Genomic DNA, 21,710 nt, shown 5'->3' with positions numbered 1-21,710 from the left:
ATCAGGTGACTGTTTGCCAGTGAAGAATATCTAATTTCTTTGCCTTAAGAAACTCTTGGGTAGCTTTTGCTGTATGTTTTGAGTGGGTGTTTATGGCTGAATCTGATCAGAGTGTTTATATTATATACTTCAGACTCCATCCTGATACTTTGATTAGCAGTCAGGTCATTGGTAAACAGCAGTGACATAGTTCCACCTGCAGCCGTACACTGCCTGCACTGTGTTTGTGTCAAACACATGATTTGGCATTGGACCATTATGGTACAAGTTGATCTTGGTTTCATCCGTCCAAAGGATCTTATTCTAGAACTGGCTTTTTAGGTGTATTCTGTCAAAGTCTAGTGAACTATAGGGTAAAGCTGTGTGATATGACCACAATTGAATATCATGTTTTTTAATGATAATAGTAATTGATAGACATTTTCAGTCACATCACATAATATATGCTTTTAAATTGCTTAGTAAATGTGTTTCTAAACCATTTCTGCAAGTGAGAAGAAGAGATTATTCCATTTACTTATACTGTCTCAGGAATTATCATGCTTATTAATGATTAGTTAAATGGCAAGATTACAGATTATTCCAGTGTTATCAAAACAAACACGAATGGAAAATGTTGAACTAAAAAGTTTTTTTTTGTCCCGTTCCTGCAAAACTGAGCTGAACTGACCACTGGGACGTAACACAGTCTCTCCTAACACCAACCGACTGTGCCCTTTGATATTTTAGCATTTACCATCATAGATTATATTCGAGTCGAGGATTATGTTTAATCTCTCCCTGGGAAACAGGCCCATCAAAATGACATTAAAGCGCTGTGCGCAAATATCAGCCTTGGGTCGATGAAACCCAGACTGAGAATAGATGCAGGTGAGGTAAACAGCCAGCAGCTACACACAGTACCTTCCAGCAGTTCTCATATCACACAGAAGAGTAGTTATGGACAGTGGAGCATGGCAAAGGTTCAGGTAAAACACATCATGAATTATTTAGGGGCCTTTTTAGTTTCCTAGTCTGTCATGGATTTGTTTTGTTTGTATATGTGTGTCTGTGTGTGTGTTGAGTGATAGTGATAGAAAGGGCTTTTGTTCTTTCTTCAGAGAGACAAGATTGTGTTTGCATTTTCTTTCACACTTGCTTTCAGTTTGTGCGTATGCTGGATGAAACCCTTCTCTGTTTCTTCTCTTTGAATGTGCATTGTGCTGGCTCTGTACAGATTGTGCATTCCAAGCTGTCTGAGTGTGCTGCAATGATAATGGTCCAAGGTCAGGAGTGTCGGCGGCAGAGATGAGAATTGGTTATTTTTAAGAGCTCAGCACAGCTCCCCTGGCTGCTTTTAAATGTTAACACTACAGTGAAACATTGCCGTGAACCCTGCGCTCAACTGCACTCAGCCCCATCCAAAACAAACAGCATCTCCTTTTCACACAAAGCCTCCATCCCCACCAAGAGTACAATAAAAGCCTGCTGATATTGTGGTAGATAAATAACGGAGCACTTATTCCGATGCTTTAAATGCGGTACTGTAGTGAAAAACTGAAATTTGTTTTCAGCATTTATGCACAAAAATCAGGAATATTGCATGTAATGCATTTTTTTCAGTTTTCTTTGTTAGTTTCTGTACATTATATATGAGACATGGAAGTGAGTGTGATTTTGTCCTATTAGAGACCCGTGTATGTAAACAACACTGTGTGATGAATAAATGTGATTTGACCTTCCCCCTATGCAAAGCATTTGCATGCAAATTGAGTTTCACCAAATGATCCAAGTATATAGAGACTGAGTAGACAGGCTAAATGCACTATCCTTGAAACCTAACCACTTCTTTCTTCTTAAAAACATTTGCAAAGCGTTGAAAACATTTTAAATGAATTATTCTAGCAAAGAAAAGTTTAAAAATGTGATAACATTATCATTCTTTTACACTGAAATAAAAAAAATTAATACCAAAAAATTAAATTTGTTTATCTGTAACAGTTTATACAGCTTGTAAACCACCTAAAACTTCAAAGACAAAACAACTACTTGCTACTCAATCAGTGTTAAGTTGAAGGCGGTAAATTATTCATACATGCCCTCCAAGGTGTTAGAACATTTTGAAATAAGTTCATGTCCAGTAAACCAATAATTTGAGTTTATATTTGACTCATTTTCTCATTCTCTGTCAGGAAGGTAATTTTCAGTTTAAATTAAAAGTAGCGTTTTAGAACTAAGGTTGCTAAAGTGAATATGTGCAAACACTGATCGGTAGAATACCACAGATTTGTCTGTTGTATGCTGCAAAAGGTGGATATATTGATCAAAACTTTAACATACAAGTGAGCATCCCCAATCAAGTGGGGGATATATCTATATCTATATCTATATATCTATATATATATATCTATATCTATCTATATCTATATATCTTTATATCTATATATATATATATATATATATATATATATATATATAGATATAAGGGTAAAGTTACAGGTAGGGATACTGACTGCTGACAGTCATATCTTACTACTTCTGTTTCCCTCCAGCTAGTATTAGCTGGTGGAAGATGTTACTAGTAAGCTCCCAGCTCTCGCTTTAGCTGAAACAAACACGATGAGCAAAGTAAGAGAAGGGTAGGTGGAGAAGAGGGATTTGTCTCAGAATTTCCTGCTAGTGCTAGCTTGATTTGTACAGCTTCCATACAGTATTTTTAACAAATACACATCTATTTTGTGTGACTTCTTGTAACCTCTGTTTGGGATTGCCTCATTTACTTTTTAGCCAAATGAGCCTTTAGGTATTACACCATCAAAGAGCTCATTATCTACACAACATCTTTACATTCAAGGTAATTGTGATGATTAAGTGCTCTGTATCTATTGGGATAGCTGTCTGTAAGTATCGAGCTACCCCTTTGTCTTTTTCTGGAAGTGGGCCCTTAAGCTGTGTGCCCAGTTATCGTTCAAGGATATAAATGGTTCACTCACTTATTAAGCATTTTTGTTCTGTCAGTGTTTAACATTTAACATACCCTTAATATTTTCCAACCTGACCCACAAGCTAAAACTTTACCTTATTAGAATCGCACACTTCCATTTCGGCGCTCAGATTTCCAGTCCATGCCCTGTGTTTGAAACATATTTCGCTGTGATGTTGCCCAGGCTGCCCAGCTGCACATTAAGGCAGCAGTAAGGAGAGCAAGCTTTGGGGAGTTAGAGCAGTTAGCCTGATCAGCAGAGTAGAGAAGCAGCGGGACAGGGGAAGCAGATGTTTGTGGCCTGGCTACATCTGCTGTAGTCACTCCAGCCAGATCGGATAGTTCTGGATGAGAGAGGGATGATTGTGAGGTGGCAGGAAAGAGAGAAGGGGATAAAAAGAAGTAGGAAAATGTGTGGGAAGAGAAATAAATGGCAGAGAGATGTTTTAATGAAAAGATAGATGAAAAGATTTGTGACAGAGGAGGAAAAAAAAGAAGAGAGATGGATGAATGCTTCTACGGGGACTGTTCATGTAGGAAAGTAGTTTGAGGATGGATGGATGACCAGACAGATAGCTGTGTTGTCAGGGAGGGTAGATGTGTGAAATGGAGGGTAAAGGACGACGCAACACTGCGAGCAGCAAACAGGTAGCAAAATGCAAGTAAAAAACATTTGAGTGTTGTTTTTGTAACAAATGAAGCGGCGTGTACTGAAGCGGTAGCTGCGAGTGTGGGATTTCTCCCTGTACAGGAAATAAGAGACAGGTAGAAGAGTGATGAAAGAACGGATTGATAGATGTGTAGACAGCTGTGGATTTTCAGAGTTAAGCTGTTCCCATTCCGATAGGGTCTTCAGAGGGAATAACAAAAGACTGATGAAATTCAGCTGCAGCACAGAAAATAGGATGTCTTCTGTAACAGAATGCTGAGAGAGAAGATTGATGCATAAGTGAAAAGATAAGTCCAAGCATGCTGCACACTCTCCAGCTGATATGTCACACTGGTTTAGGATTGCTAGCCTCATATTTCCTCTTAGAAAAAAAATGAAAGTAAGTTATTTAGAAATCATGGCTTCTATCAAAATTTAAATTCACTCACTGCTGTAAATAATGAACAATGATATAATGCATCTTCAAGGGAGGGGGGATAGGATGCCAGGGTAAGAGGATTGAATCCATAAATGGGGATTTTTGTACACTGGCTTCAGAGTGAAATAACCTTGGAATAGACACCGTATTTGTTGCCGTTTGAAAGAAGAGAGTGATCTGAAAAGAGGTATTGAAGTGTGTTCTTTGCTCACAAGAGGGAATAATGTAAAGTAGGAGTGTTGACCGGCCCTAAATATGAATGCTTTCCACTGCCTACCTAATTCCTGAATGTAGCTCCACTCCCACTACATCCTGCACAATGGTTTTGACATTTCATTTCTGCTTGCCACATTCTTCTTCAGTTTCTGGATCTAAGTTTGGTTCAATGTGTGGAACTGACGTTGGTAGAACAAACTGTAACCACCACAACCAAAAGTAATATCCTGACAGAATTAAAGCAAACGTGAATATAAACATGCATATCTTTCAGTGTTATTTTCCCTTTAATAAAACTATAACCTTTGAACATACGAAGACACTCATTAGAACTTGTGAGATTAGCTGTTGAGATTCTAACTTGATGTGAAGACACAGTATCAGTTTTCCAGGGGATAATTGGAGTTTATTCTAAAGATTACAGATTACTCTGAAGACTATTTATAATATATATAATATACAACTGGTGGTGCTAATTCTCCTGTCAGTGCCATTAATCCAGAAGAGGACGCAAAGAGATAACGTAACTAGAAGAGTAAAAACTTGTAGAAAACAATGTAGAAAACATTATGGAAATATGACCTTTACTGCATTTGGTTTAACATCAGAGAAGGTTTAAGTCAGTTGCTTCATGTATGTCCTGAGTTATTTGGTTGTTGTCTTTTATGTGCAATTTGATAAATAATGGTAGCGACCCTTGTACTGTCTGTCACTTGAGCCCAGTTTTCCATTCTCCATACATGCAGTACCATATTCTACCTGTTTTCAGTTGCCGCAAGCTGCTCAGGTAGAAGAAGATCACAGCTGGGCGGTGTGGTAGTAGAAGGGGGGATGGAGAGAGGAGAGGCAGATAAATGACTCGTCCATGGTAATGTCTGGCTGCTTTATGGGGCGTCCTGGCTGTGAGTGATAGCCTTGCTCTCGTTATCTGTCGATTGGGGTAATTGCTGTTTGTTGGAGTCTGGCTGACGGATGGTGATGCAATCTGCCCGGGGTTGCAGGAGGAAGAGTAGGGGGAGGCATCACTCTCATCACTCTCCACAAGTGTCTTTACACAGAAGCATGTTGTGTGTGACGCAATATATTAGAAGTTAAGTGTGTTTGAATGTGTATATTCCCCCAGTGTACAAGTTTAAGTCTTGTTCATGTCTCTTACACTCACATGCGTGTCATGAATTGCAGTTTATGTGAATATGATTATGTGTATGAAGAAGTGAAGTTTATTTGACCATGTGTGAAAGTCAACAGTGTTTGCATAAGTGTTTAAGATGCATTAGACATTATTCATTGGTACCTAATGGGCTGGGTTGCTCAATCTCTGTGCTGCAGACCTCTGGTGCTGTAGAATGTGATTGTGCATATCAATTGAGGGTCTCCAGTCTTACTTGCTATTACAATAAAAAAAAAAAAATTATATTGCACCCAAATGATTGAAAATTACAGCCCTAATGAATATCTCACATTACTGGCCATGTGCCAATTAATGGAGGAAAACAAAGAATATGACAAATAAATTTGCCAGCGGAATTTTTCACTGAGCACTAATTTGGATGGAGCTTTGTGTTTTGCGCAGCTTCCATTTTCACCAGCTGTCTGTAGCAAGTGCTGTCCAAATCTGTGGGAATCGGCCTCCTTTCTGCCTGCCTGACTGACCGATTGACTGACTCTCTGGCTGAGTGACGGTGCATTTTGCAGAATGGAGGAAGGATGATTCATAGTGGCTCTCTGGACTACTTGATAATCATTCCATCTGGGCCGTGGGACAGGCTGTCTTGTCATCGGCACATCACTCATCGTTGGTTCTCTCACACATCCCTCCATCTCCTGCTCTATTTCTCCATCCTTCTGTTTATTCCAAAGGCCTTGCAGATGACCCTCTGCTCTAGAAGGGGATTGTAATGCTGGACCTGTGCAACAAGGCAGACCCCTGCTGTTTTCTCTGCTACACCTGCACCCCTGCCCCACCCCTCTGCTGCAACCTGCCACTGCCACTCGCCTTGCGTTTGATTTAATACCAGCCTAAGTGTGAATAAATTCCTGTCACAGCCCATTAAGGAGGCCTTGGAGAGATCTGGCCTGTTATTAATTCTCCACAGCTCCCCTCTTTCTCTCCCTTCTTATAGTTACTATCTCTCCCACTCTGCTGCTGCTGCATCTCTCTCCCTCCACCTCCTTTACTGCACACTGCTTTGCTTTTTTAATACTCTGTTAATTACTGCATCTGTCCTCTTTATTCAAATGAGAAAGGGAGAAATTAAAAGCACAGGGATGTTTGTAATTCCAAGTAGAAATGCCATTCACTGTCTTGCTTTGCTCTTCTCTCTTCTCCAGACCTGTGTGAGCTAGCTGGCGGCTTGGCATGTATAATGAATTCCTGTGGCACTGGCAGTTAGTTTTATCTGAAGAGCAGGCGGGGAGTCTGCCGAGGCCTAATGATAAGCAAACGCAACAACTTAACTGTTAGAGAGGGATTCAATTCAATTTTATTTGTATAGCGCCAAATCACAACAGAAGTCATCTCAAGGTACTTTACAGTGCTTAAGGTTTAAAACCTTACAAAATATAACTGTATATAGAATTATACAGAAAACACAACAATCCCGATTGAGCCGCACTAGGCGACAGTGGGGAGGGAAAAACTCCCTTTAGAGGAAGAAACCTCCAGCAGAACCAGGCTCAGGGTGGGCTCGACCGGTCGGGCTGAATGGATGCAGCTTGGTTGGAAGATGCTCTTCTCTCTCTTTCTGTAGCTCTCTGATTGTCTCCCTTATTCCTTTTTTCCACTCTTCCAGACGATTCCCCCCTTCTGTGCTTTACTCTCTCTCATTTTGTTTTCTTTCCTCCTTTTACCTTTCTCCCTCGCTTCCATCCCTCCATTCCTGTCCTTCACCACTATGTTGAGGCTCCAGAATTAGTAGGCTGTACACAGCAGGTGCCCGTACCTCTGTCTTATTAGCAGCCTCATATGTGGCCCATTAGAGACTCTGTGTATGCCAAGGGCTTTTTAATTGTTTTGCTGGGGTCAGAGGGGCAGCGTAGCCTCAAAGCTCTTGTGGAGGACGAATCAGAACTGCTTTTTTTTTCTTTTTTTTTTTCATGAATACATGTTTTCCTACCATTTTGTTGCATTTAGTGTCAAGTGCAACCCCAATTATTTCTGCTTTGTCTTACACTGGTTAAGGGCTATGTAAGCAATTAGAGGTCCTTTTTTTTACCATTGTCTGACTATGCAGTGTTTAGGAATATTGTTTACACTAAAGAAAGGCATGATTTTTCCCACAGCTTGGCTTATGCATTTAATTTGTCATTTGTGATGTAGATTGGTGACTTTCTCAGACTTGATATTTTTCAGTTTGCTTTAAAGACACTAAGAAGAGATTTGTGTGAAAGGATAAAGATTCCTGTAAAGACAGATGTTGTTTTTTAATTTGCTTTTAATGGCATCCAGGTCTGAAGCACTAATAAGTCATCAGTCCTCCACTGGGAACATAAATGTCTTGACTGGTTTACACAGTACAGACAAGAAAAAAAACAACTCTCTGTACATTTTTGCAGCCAACAATATGTTGTGCTCTTAATATTGTGCTTAGTGTAAAAACAATAGGCTAGATGAGGGTGATAGTACACAGAGATTGGAGTTCAGGATTAAAAAAAGAAAAGCTGAACATTATGTCACACATAATAATAACTGCAACTTTGCTTTGCCAAATACTTACAAATTGATTCACTCAAAGAGTGCCCTTGATGTTTTTTTATCAATGTTTGAGTACAAAATTTAAAAATAAATAATAAAAAAAAAAAACAGCTCTGTACTTAGACTCCTTGGAACCTGAATCCAACATACATGACATTTTTCTGATTTATTTGTGTGTGCCATAACCAGATCCTGTGTAAAGGTTTGTACTGATGTGACAGTTGTAGTAGATGATGAGACTTTGGACTTCAGACCCCCCATTTCTTTTTTTAACCATCCTTTTCAACCCTGGTAAGGCCTGTGTCATTAACTGTGTGGGCAACAGAGACGGAAAGTCTCATAGAAAAGCACACAGAAGTGGCTGCACTTTACATTAGGTGATCAGACATAAAGACAGACAAAATAGTTTGAAACCAAAAAATACTTTTTGTAAACATTTCTGATGATTCTGATAATTCTCATCTTTTGAGTTTGAAAATCCCTTGGTGCTTGATGGTTGGTGACAACCACCGTTGTAGTGACTGTTTCTTCACCCACACTAAACTTTGACCTAAGAGACATGAAAGTGAGATTTATGTAATTTGGGTTTTACAGTAGAGAAGACTTAAACCAACTATTTGGTTTGGCCAGTTTATGCATTTCTGGTTAACTCACATCATTAAATGGACAGGGTAATTGCAGAGTCAGTGGTTTGAGCCATAGCTCCTCAGGAATATATATGTTGAAATGTTTTTTGGAAAGACACTGGAGCCCCACGTTGCTTGCTAAGCAAGGGATAAGCCCTACCCACACCACAGGATTGGTTAGACAGGTAGTTTTAGGGTACTTGATTTGCAGTCTACATGGTAGGTTATAAACAGTGGCTTTGCTGCTCAGTTCAAGTCATATGGGGTTCAGGATTCAGGCATTCAGCAAAATATAGTAAATAACAAAAAAAAAAAGAGGTACAACAAACAACAGCAGCCTCTCTGGTGTGCAGCGTAAGGGATGTGAATGGTCTGATGAAGTGCATTTGTTTCCAGATTTAGCTGTAGTCAGAGTTTGTTGTCAAGAGCTGATTGAGGATCTGCGCTGTGACTGCCAAAGGGCATGTTACATCACCTGAAAGCTTGCTATAGTTTTTTGCTTCAAACCCTGTCATCACTTTTCATTCTACTTTTTATTTAGTAAAGGGAAAGGTGCTTGCTCAGGTGCTGGCAGAAATGTTTACATTTAAACTTGAGAAACTGCCATGTGTGGATGTGAGGAGTCTAATAGAGTCTCGATGAGGGTGAGGCACAAGTAACATGCTTGTTCTCTTTTCAACCTGATCTTCCTTGCACTCAATAAACAACATCTCCTGTGAATGGATTGAAGGCTTTAAAGCGGAATTACCTCTCTTTTATCTTACCAGAAATCTGCCTGCCTCTTTTTCTCTACTTGCCCCTTCCACTGGCTTCACTCGTAAAACGATAGGTTTAATTAGAACCAATATTACTTCATTGGAGAGGTGCCATAGGGGAGTGGATTTAAAGTGCGTGTGAGTGATTATACTAATTTAACACATCACTGAGTCACAAGATGCTTTTGACGTCTGAAGAACTGTTGTTGGCACCTAAAATTTTAAATCAAAGGTTTTTTTTTACCTCACGGGAACCCTCCACTGCCCATTAAAACCCCTTGAAGTATCATGTTTACTTAGAGTTTGAGATGAGGTGTTCAGCCTGGCCTCAGCTCCTGACAGACATCTGAGAAAGATGAAAGAAAGACGTCCTGTCTGCTCTGAGATTGAGACGGCGGGATATCACTCTGCAGATGCTGGCCTCAAACTCTCTGCACTCACATGCATGCGCGTGCATGCAAACACACGTCTGCAAGTTCATCGAACAAGCACAGTTATGTCTACAGTACACACATAAAAACAACACACACACACACTCACATATCATTTACTCTGAACCCGTAACTAGAGTCTAAATGACGTATCTGCTTCCTGGTATATTGGTTGTTGGGGGGCAAGCAAGAATGCCAAACCAAGAATTTAATGAATGTATAATGATTCAAAGATATTTTACTCTATAAATATTACAAAATAAAAAATAATTATTAAAATAATATTAACATTGAAATGGCTTTTCTCACCACAAATTAGTTTGGCTGCCTGTGTGGTGTCTGCTCCTTAAGCGAGCATACATCTGCAGTTAGCAGTCAGTATGAACTTGAGTTTGTGTATGAACTTAAATTATGTACTTGGACACAAGACCTTACAGTATGTGTCTATAAAAAATCTATGTGTAACGTCTGCAGTGAAACTAATAGTTTATTGGGTTAACATGTCACTTAACCCCTACATGGTGCTGCGATTTTTCTCTGATGAGCAATTTTGATGATGGTTAAGTTGCTTGCATGATTGCCCATCATTGGTTTTAAAGCAATAGAACTCCACCCTTGTTGCCCCTCATTTATTATCACTGGGAACCAAATCACAAAGGAAAGCCTAATCAATAGGGCTACCTGGCAGACACTCAAGTGCTTAGGAGAGAGCGAGGGGGCGCCTAGCCTCAGATACTTCTAAAAGACTGAATCGATTGCAACCGTTCTGCAACAGTTGGCTGACAGTGCAGGCTTTCCACCTCAATGCTGAGGATGTATTGAAAGAACCCCGTTGGTAGGTGTATGCAAGGATGACAACATGGCTATTGTATTTCTGCCACGCATGGAAGAGAAGGCTTTTATCTGCCTTCAAAATCCCTTTAAAGGGCTTCATTCCCCTGGGAAAGCCCATGCCAAACGCAGAACACACTGGCACTTAAACCTTTCCGTTGAGAAAAAGCCATAAAGTTTATAAAGTCAATTAAAGCTTTTTTAACTGATGTCAGGCAAATTAAAGCTGCTTGGCTCGGCTCCCTGTGGGTATACTGTCAGATGGTTAACCATGACCCACTTAGCGTCACAGGGTTCTCTAGACAGAGCACAGAGCAGTAAGCAGCTTACTTATCCCCAACTCACTTGTGCTTTTTGCAAGTTTCCTCAGAGTGGCCGATGTTTTTTCCTTTAAATGACATCTCTCTTTGGTGGGACATTTTTAGTACATGTGCACGCACATCATGCTGAAGTACAGTCTTGGAGTCTTTGTGCAAAACTGCTTTATCTCATGCCTTTGGTATCTAACCCTAACTTAACCAAGTTCATAATAAAATTAATGATGAATTAACAACAGCACTTTAGACGTAATGTGAACACATAAGTTGGTTGTTTTATTATCTTGGATGCTCACTAAAGAATGTGTATCTTTGCTGTCAGTATTGGATCACCAATAGCAGTATGTCCACCAATAGCAGTCATAGGTCAGTTATGCTAACTCGTTCATGCTAATCCTCCATGTCCTTTTGAGTAAACAGCGCTTTCCATAATTGATTTATTTGTGGTGGGTAAAATCTGATGTCATTTAAGAGCTATGCCAGTGGTGCCAATCACCCTGTCTCAATTTATATTAATAATAATATTCTCAAAATAATGCAAACTGGTAGATACAGTTTTAGTAGTGTGTATTCTCCCATTTGTGACAGCACACTCCTTGAGGGTAGATTTGTAAATCCTGATGTGGGTGTGTTATGAATATTCTGTTATCCAGAGCACCTATGGTTAGGAGGCTCAGATGCAGTCCCTATATTAATATATAATATATAAGTATACAGTACTTAGATTTGTTGTTTTGCGATGTTATGACCACATATACAGTGTATCCAGAAAGTATTCACAGTGCTTTCAATGTTTTCCACATCTTGTTATGTTACAGCCTTATTTCAAATTCTACAAAAAAAGTATTGTATATATGGTAGAGTAATGAGACGTAAACCTCTCCTCAGTGGTTTGCCAAAATGCAACTGAGGTATTCTCGGAAAATAAGAAACACTTTGACCTGAATACCAAGCGTCATGTCTGGATGAAACCAGGCACCGCTCAGCACCTGGCCAATACCATCCCTACATGCTCAAAAAGACTTAAGGCTGTAATTGGTGTTAAAGATGCTGCAACACAAGTATTGCGGAAAGGCTGTGGATACTTTATTTTTAATAAATTAGCAAAGATTTCAAAAGTTAAGTGCTGTGAATACTTTCTGGATGCACTGTATATTGATTTATTAGTATATTTATTGGAATACAACTAGAATATATATTAGTATTAAAAAACATAAAAATATTAGAAAGAAATCTTCATCTGATTGGCGAGTTAAGTGACCATCATAGCTTTCCCAAAAAAGCAAATCTAATCGTGGCCTAAGACCTCTGCACAATACTGTATATGTAAAAGGTGGTGTACTCATTTGCAGATTAAAAACACAATAAGGGTCCTCAATCCAAAAATAATGTACTTGTTCAAAATGTAGAAAAATGTGACTGAGAAGTGAATGTTGAAATACAGTATATACTCACTGAGTTTTTGTCTTACAGCTTTTACTGTTAAAACCCTCCTTACTAAAAATGTTGGCCCCTCGAGTTTGGTTTGTCCTAATTATTCTGCTTAATAGAGAATTGCATTTCCTTGAGGACATTTGTCACTTCTGCATAATTTAGGCGATTGCTAGTTTCTGGAAAAATACCTTTCCACATAGCTGGGGCACGTCTCCAAGTTTTTCTCACATTTAGTATAAACCATAGAATTTAATTACATTAAATTTGTTCTTTTCTGCCAAGGTACTTTGTCTCACTGTCTGAGGAGGCTTCAGCCTTTGTGGCCCCTATGAGGAGACAAAGACTGTATTTGCTTGTAACGTGAACAATGATGGTTTCAGCCTGCGCCTCGGCTCCTGCTGTGCTGATGTAGACAATATAGTGATATAGGAGGTGCAGGGACAAAAAATCTATACATCTGGTTTAAAAGGTCTCCTATTTCTTCTTCTTCTTCGCCTTTCCTTCCCTCTTTGTCCTGTTCCTCTCCTCTTTCTACTCTTCTGTCTCTCCGACTGCCCCCCCTTCATCTCCTCCATCTACTCTTTATCTCATTTCCTCTCCTCTCTTCTGTGCCTTCATGTTCTCTTCTATCATCTCTCCAAATCCCTTTTCTTTCTTGTTTGAATCTTGTTTTCCTCTTAACTTCTTCTTCTCCTTGTTTCCATCCTCTCCTTGCCTGTTCTCTCTTTTCTATTTCTCAGTTGTCTTGTCTTCTGCAGTTTTTCCCAATTCTTCTATTGATTTCCCCTTTTCTCCTTTCTCTTGTTCCTTTCCTTGCCTCACCTCTCTCCTTTTATTTCATTTACATCTATACTTCCTTTCTCTCTCTCATATTCTTTCTTCCTCATCTTTCTTCTTCTTTCTCTTTCTTCTGTACTCCACCTTACATCTCTCCTCTCCTCTCCTCTCCTCTCCTCTCCTCTCTAATCCCTTCTCCTCACTCACAGACACTTACACTTGTAATTCCCAGCCAGATCCGTCGGAGTCAAAGCTGCGATTTGAGTCGCCAGCGACAGGGCGGATTAGCGAAGGAATCCTGAGTGAAGGCACGTTTTCGCTCCACTTGCTATGTTCCTCCTCCCTTCTCCTGCTTGAGTGTGCACGTGAATATTTTAATCGAAGTTGTTTCTTCCTTGCCATTATCTCAAAGCCTTTCATAAAAAAACTATGCTAGGCTTTTAATGTGCTCAGGGAACATGGTGGTCATGTAGATTAAAGGGGTTAAATGGCTAAAAAGCAGATGAACACCTCGTCTTATTCATTTAGTAATGTAATTACAAGATTAGCTTGATTTTTCTATAGTGTCTGCTGGATTAAAAAACTCTTCAGTCAGCTTTAATGTGGTGATAATGCAACAGAATTAATTAATTATCAAGCTTGATAAGCATGAAGACGCCCTGTTGTTTGGTGACCTACATATGAAAAATCCCAAGTGTTTACAGATTATAGTTGTGCCAAAGAATGACTTCTGAGCTGTAATGCATTGAAGTTACCCAAATCTATTCACTTTTATTGAAAGTAGTGATTCCTTGGGATCATCCTCCATTGTTTGGCACAGGTGAACTATGGATTGATTAAGTTCAACTATACAGTTGGTTTAAATAGACATCACTATGGTTTTTTAAGTCAGGGACCAGGCTAAAGCTATTACCACATCAGTTAGTGTTTATTGCTGTTGACATGAGGCCATACTCCAATGTGGACAACAAACAGAACTACGCTACAGATTCCCCTTGTGCAGCCATTTCAGTATGGAAAGCTACGTGACTGTAAACCAGATGGACCGCCTCCTTGCTAGTTTACTTCTGACACAGAAGTACAGCAGCTGCTCATGTATTGAAAAATATCAAAGACATTATCACCTTGTCTGAGAAGGAGGTTAAAGTGGCAGAGGAGGTCCTTCAGGTCCTCAAACCCCTCAAAACACTTTCAATCCTATTGATAACTGAAACTCTACCATCCTTGTCCATTATCCCTATTCTGAAAACAAGAATTCCACAATCTATGGCCCAAATTGAGCCATCAGAGGGGATCTGAACCCCAGATACACTGACCCACATGATTTACAACACTTCCTTCATAGATCTACTGTACTGAAGACAAGGTTTTAGTTCCTGTTCCTCCTAGACCCTGTCTTACACTAGAGGACGACTCAGCTCTGAGATTCTGGTCACTGAAGAGGTAAAAGATTAATGAGTGAACTACTTAAATAATACATTTGCACTGCAGCCAAGGCTTAGCCTAGTCCTCGTCTCTGATATATTATTGCTATTAGACTTAGCTTACAATTAGACTATTTAATAAGAGCAATTATTATTTAAATTATTGCCATGATTCTATAAATAAATAATTAGCTTAGCTTAATACATGAGCACATTTTTTCTGTAGGATGAAGCCACACTCTATAAAAGAAATTGACCATAATGTTTCCCAACATCATCAAAGAGGACATGTAATCCTACAAGGCAGCTAGTGCCATACCAGTTAATAGTGATCCCCTGACATGGTGGAAGAGCAATGAATTTAAATGCCCTCACATAGCCATGATGACAGGATAGTACACCCGCTGTACCTGATCTAAAAAATATAAAATTTGTGGCTTAGAAACTGTAATAACTAATTGAAATCAAACATAAATGGGCCGGAAAGATGTAAACATATTATATTTTGTGACTAGTGAATTCCAGGTCAGTGAATGTCTTTTGGTGAGCTAGGATCTTTTTTGACATGGTGCACAGAGATACAGTAGTTAGAACCTCTCTAGTGGCAAAGTTTTAGTGCAGCAGAATTTTAATAAACAGATTTCAATAAAAAATTCAGCATTTTTTTTTTTCATTTCACTTCTACTGAGGACAGCCTCTTTGATCTGATTTAGAGGACTAGGGGATAAAGGAAGCACGATAAAGAGAATCGGCAAAAGGACAGAAGCAGAGAGAGACACAGAGTCCACCACCCTTCGTCCATGTCATTTAAACAAACCATCATCTGTCCTAGTAGCAAGTCTGCCCTTTTTCAAGTGTTTATTTTAAAGGTCTCTGCTAATGATGGAGCCACTGTCCTTCATTCCTGCCTATAATTATTTCTCAGATACAGACAACACTGTCTATACTTGTGCTATTTTATAACTGAGATCCAAATTAATGGAGTTGTTTTAAAGTTAATAGTAAACAAGGCATCAGATTAAAAGCTGCAGATACTAATGAGCAACACCATAATGTGTTTTCCTCAGTCTGTGGCTGAGAATATGTATATGATCTTCTTTAAGCAACAGTGGAGTACAAAGGAAGAGTGAGTGTTCCCTTACATATTGTAAAAGCCTCTTCAGAAGCATTTTCTGACTGACAGAAACATATTTCATTGTTTATTATTTTTTTTCCACAATTAGTCTCCATAGAGACAAAAAAGGAAAAATGCATGTTGCAGTTCTTGGAACCAAAGGTCAAAGATGGTGCATTTTAAATAGAGACTGAGCCAACAATAACAGATGCTGACTATAATAATTAATAATTAATAAAACAATTATTATAAATTACAGAAATGAAAATGTTCATATTTAGAAAGCCACTGTAGAACAAGCTCTGAAATTATTAATTGATACTGTATTAATCTTCACGGTGCCAAGAGTTAGGGATTTTATAGATGACTGTGATCCACTGTCGCCCCAAATGAACATAATCACATCTTCATTTCTTCATCAAAACTTTTAGCCTGTATGCAGTTCCATTTTTTTTTCTTACAAATGAAAAAACTTTGTTACTAAACAATACTCCAGTCATGTTTTAGCTCTCATTGATAAACATTAAAGTTTATTAAACTGACAGAGAAATAAGAAACATGGTGGAAAAATACAATAATGAATTTACTGCATAAACTCTGACTTTATGAACTGACTGTTCTCATATGAGTGACCTGGTGCTCAAAATCACATATATCAGACAAAATCTATAGGGGTTATGCAAGGTGCTGTTTGGAGTTATGTCAATAGTCTTTGGAGTTATGTCAATAGGGAATCTAAACAGGAAGAAAATGTGATCAACATTTATGTATGATGACTTAAACAAAAGGAGTTCGTATCGTTTTTGTCAAGCTTAAAGTCTCCTTTTTACTCCTAGATGAGATGTGAGGATATATGCCAAAACATTATCAGCTGTGCTAACTGGCTTTATGTATTTTACAAGGCATGTAGAGGACTATGGTTTAGGGGGACCACCAACACTTCCTTAGGTGTAGAACTGTAAAGTTTTTCTCTCTTTCAACAGTCTCCTTGTCTTTTGAGCCTTGGGTTGTGTTTGTTGGGAGCTCCTTTGTTAACGCTGTCCCATGAGTCTTCGTTAACATTTTCTGTCATAATTTAGTCCTTTGTCTTGCTCAGACTCTAAACATACTGGTGTGCGCAGCTGCAGTAGCCTAAAAATTAGCACATATGGTCAGCCGGCTTCTCCTCTTATGCTCTTGCTGTATGCATCAATCTATCCTTATGTGGTTGTAACTTTTACAGCCATATGATTGATTCAGCCACAGCGCTATTCTAGTTATCATTGGCTTTTTGATTGATTACTTCTTAAGGTTTTATTGAGGAAAAGTTATTTCACCATATATATATTTATCAATTTATCACCCAGCCCTGTTGCAAACATTTTGCACACATACCCTAACACAGAAATTTCCATCATACATGTCTCAATTTACCATTTAATAACTGACAGCTCACTATCTATGCCAACCACCTTTACATTAACATAGATTTACTGTAAAGTACATGCATGAAGTGCATGGATTCTTTGTAAAATTCATCAGAAGATTAATCAGTAATGAGTATTGTCATTAGTTGTGAAGAACTGTGGATCAATCATTCTTGGCCACTATGTATTTTTTAGTGGTTAGTTTCATCACTGATAGTTACACAACAGATTGAACAACTGGTGCATCTGTAACACAGAGTACACTCACACCTACACAGCCTTTTTCATGTGTAGCTGCATTGTCATGCTCATATTTTGATTCTCACACACAGACATGCACATGACAACAGACACTCACACAACAGCAAACTCTCAGACCCTTGCATACACACATTTTAGGTCACTGCATCTCCTGTGTGCATGCCAGTATCTCTTCCATTTCCACTCCATCTCCGGTCATTGTGTTTTTCCACTCTCTTGTCTGCCAATGCACTGACTTCTGCCAACATTTTCAGCTTATACAAAGCTGGTAGACAGTCTGCAGGAGGCCTTCGGAGACAGGAGCCCTGACAGGCCTTCCTTGTTTACTTTCATGAGTTGTTGACTGACTAGCCACCTTACCACGACAGATGTGGTCTCTGAGCATCATAAAAGGACAACTGTGGAATTAAAACAAATCAAAATATTATTGTGGGACCCCGGCGTTGAGTGACAGGCCAAGAAATGACTAAGTTCATCCATTTCATTCCTAAAGAGGTGTTTTTGTATGTGTTTCTATGTAAAAGCTTCACAGTTCAGACAAAAAAAAAGAGACTGCTCACAGCTCCTTTGCTGTTAATATGCTTTGTTCTCTGTAGTATACCCTTTATTCCAAACATCGTATTATAGGTGTGAAGGATTACAGTTACACTAATTATGTATGGAAATATATGGCCCTGAGGTTGCAGAATCATTCTGGCATAATAAGAGTCTTTTTATTCATATATCAAGATGCCAGCTATTTATTACGATTGTGCCGTGAAAGCTCAGCTGCCTCCACAGTCTTATGTCCACAGTGAAGAATTTCATGTCTGATTTCAAAGACAGCTGAGACTAGAGTTTTTGTGGAGGAATCTGAATTCAGAAGAAACACATTTTCTCTTTGAAGCCAAATCTACTCGTTTATGCTCGAAAGCTGAGATGAAAAATAAATCTGCAGTTGCAGCTCTTCATGTAAAAAAAATATTGCTGTGAAAAAGGAGACGGTATTGTATTCTTTGTTTAAAAACTGTTTAACTGAAATTACAAAGGTGCATGGATCATCTCATTAATACAGAGTAAATGAGTTATTTCAAGACTTGCTTGTCAGAGTAATGAGGAATATTCAATGTAATACACACATACCACCATCCACACACAGACACACACACACACACTCAGAATCAAAGTGAAAGTCGAAGGGAGAAATTGAAAAATGGTGAAAAATGAGAGTGAGTGAATGAGCGAGCTTGAGAAGCACTGAAAGCCCCCCAGAGAGAGCGGGAGAGAGAGACTGGAAGGCTTCCAAATGTTCCACTCTGGAATATCTTCAAGGACAATCAGCTAAACAGTTGATATTAAAAGAGCTGTGTGAAATCGATTGCTCAAGGTGTTATCTGCGCTGCAAAAATGGCTGGTAATTAGTCATGGCTAAAGGAGTGTTACTGAGAGAGTGAGATGGATTTAATCTTAATAGATTTCACTGCACTGCAGATACTGTACAGTAGCTCCTGAGTGAGGAGCTCGCTCCGTCTCACTCTCTCACTGTCTATCAGAAGAAAAGCAGCTAAGCAAATAGCTGTGATGTACCATTGTTGCTAAATTTGCCTCAACCTCCAAATGTTTTGCCCGAGTTACTCGTTCAAAGGCAGCACACATTTGGCAGCTGTACATTCTTTTATTCTCACTCTCCAGCAGCGGCAGCAGCAGCAGCTTGGGAGCCATTATTTGTTTATGTATACAGCTTGGGCAATGAGGTACTTCAGTCCATGGCAGCTGTTGACTTAGAGATCTTGGTAGTGCATTCAGAGGCAATCAGTGGACAAAGCCCACTGTGACTGACAGGGAGATTGTGCTGTTTGCTCCTCTGTCATGTAGCTGTACACCCCTGAAGGAGACCAGATGTGTTAGTTTAGCGATTAACAGAGGCTACGGTGGGAAAACTGACTATAGTATATAACTTGGAAACACCTGAGGGTAAATTTGGGTCTCAGACTTCTATTTATTCTTGTCCCATACAAACCCGCAGAGTTAAAAGATAAGACGGCTGTTATTTTGTACTTATTGTGAGCACATCCCATGAAAAGACCAAAGCCAACCACACTCTAATCTGACTATTGTGACCCTGATTGCACCATCTGTGGCACTCAGTTTTTCAAAACAGGCCACGCTAGCATCAAAGCTTTGAATATGGCAGTGTTGGTCAGTCAGTTCACAACTTTGGACCAGGCTTTAAGTATCTATACAACAACTGTTAGATTAAGTTTGATAAAATTTTATACAAACTTTCATAGCTTCCAGATAACGTATTCTTATTGCTGATTCTGACTTGATTATGTCTGTGAAGTTGATATTTGTGGTTTTGAGTGAAATGTCTTTATAACTCTTAGTTGAATTGCCATGAAATTTAATACAGATGCTCATGTTTCCCTCAAGATGTGAAATGATCATCAGAAATGTGAATAGTGATTAAATCCTGTATTGTCAGGAGTGAAATTTATTCTGTCTGCCCGTGGGCTTATTTTTGAGTTGCAGAATGACACCTGTGAGACATTTTAATCCTTGTATGCCTTCTATCATTAACCAGAATTTGAGATCTCTCCTAAATACAGTGGGTGAGATATTGGCTATCTACTATAGGAAGTATAGTAGAACGAAGCCTCGCTGTTGTCAGTAATTTTTTAAATAATCAGAGTTTATAGTACATCTGCTTTTCAGCTGCAGGTTAATAAACATTTATTACTCTGCATATAGATGGCAGTAGCTATGTGAGGTATTGATTCAAATACAGTGTGTGTTTGTTTATTGTAATGAACCAACATGCCACCTAAGTGCTATTATGGCTCATTTATGTATCATCACATTTATCAGACATAGTCTAAGGGTTATGAAATGTCTCAAGATGTCTGGAAAGTATGTTAATAGGGTGCTTTCTAAACAAGAACTGTAATCATAATTCATGTTGCTATTTGCCTGAAATATTTCTGTGCTGCCCAGAAAGACATTTTTCTTGATTGTGACTCTTTATTACCATTACCTTATTATTAAATTTCCATCACACACACGTCTGAATCTGGTTATATAACATTTACTAAATGATGGCTCATTATCAAAACATCCAGTTTCTCAGTAACTCTATATTTACTGTGAAGCACACATAGACAGAGACATACACATATCGTAATGACCCAACGTTACGACTTTTCTCCCGCTGCCGACACAGCACATCATAATGAATGGCTTCATAGAATAACGTAAAATAACAAAACAATTTATATAGTATTTGAAGAAGGCAAACACAGTTGTCAGATATGTTTTATGGCTAAATCTCCATAATTTCTAATGCTAGAAGCAAAAACAAAAACAGCCAGGAGTGAGCCAAGATTTGTTTTTCCTGTTGAAAATGTATTTGCTTGTCGTTTGCTGAAATGTTATGTGAGTTGTTTGATCCTTTCATCTTTTCATCTTTGCAACCTGGACTTCTTGTGTGTCTCAACATATGTTATATATGTCTTTTTCTTTTTTCTTCATTTGTCCTGTAGAAGCTGAAGCAGAAGAACCAGCAGCTGAAGCAGATCATGGACCAACTCCGCAACCTCATCTGGGAGATCAACTCCATGCTGGCTGTCAGAAGCTGAGCCACACACACATAAATACACACACACATGCACGCATTCACATAAAACACACTTGCACACACGAGGACAGGAACATGTGGACATTACCTGGACTTGTGACAGGGTACCACAGATTGGCTGCGGCTGCACTTTACAGAAGAAACGGGGACTTGGGCAATATCAACATGTTTCCTGAAGAAAAACACATAAAAAAACAAAAGAAGAAAGACGAGAGGAGACAAATGAAGGCAGAGAGGTGAGACAACGCCCCACAACAGACGCGGTGGGGCTAGGGTGCAGATGATCAGTGTTGGTAAAATTATTGTCTACCTCGAGATTAATTTACATCAGTACAATGACTCTGAATTAATCTGAAGAGTTGATATGTTATGTTTTGTCTATTTGTAGGTACTAGCTCAGTAGTGGGGTTTATATCTCTAGAGAAATTGATATATTTAATCCTCATATTCTGTTACATGCCTGTTTCATAGTATTGTATGAAATCCAAAATATAAAAGGATTTTTATAGTGCTTTTAAGAATTTTAATAACAAAAACAAACACTGTGGCAAATTTGTGAGTCTTAGTCAATTGATCTGAGCTCATTAATGTTCTGTGCTGATTGGATTTACATGTTATTATGATTCTGCTGAACTATAAAAGTTGCTGTGATTACCTTTTAAGGTCATTGCTGATTATGTGCTGTATTTTTCATACATGAGTGTACAGTGGCAAGAAAAAGTATGTGAACATTTTGGAATTTCATGGTTTTCTGCATTTGT

At 38.8% G+C, this 21,710-nt stretch overlaps 1 protein-coding gene across 1 annotated transcript in view; it reads left to right on the top strand.

Annotated features, from left to right (window-relative positions):
- med30 (mediator complex subunit 30) overlaps nucleotides 1-21,710 on the top strand; it is a 31,696-nt gene extending 9,986 nt beyond the window's left edge. The window contains exon 5 of the mRNA XM_026346975.1: nucleotides 20,855-21,710. Coding sequence (XP_026202760.1) covers nucleotides 20,855-20,950 — 96 coding nt within the window. The 3' untranslated portion in view covers nucleotides 20,951-21,710. The remainder of the gene's footprint in view (nucleotides 1-20,854) is intronic.

This window comes from Anabas testudineus, chromosome 11 (genome assembly GCF_900324465.2).
Source record: "Anabas testudineus chromosome 11, fAnaTes1.2, whole genome shotgun sequence".
In the NCBI taxonomy this organism is placed as follows: Eukaryota; Metazoa; Chordata; class Actinopteri; order Anabantiformes; family Anabantidae; genus Anabas; species Anabas testudineus.
The sequence above is the reverse complement of the archived record's forward strand: the minus strand, read 5'-3'. Positions and strand labels throughout refer to the sequence as shown.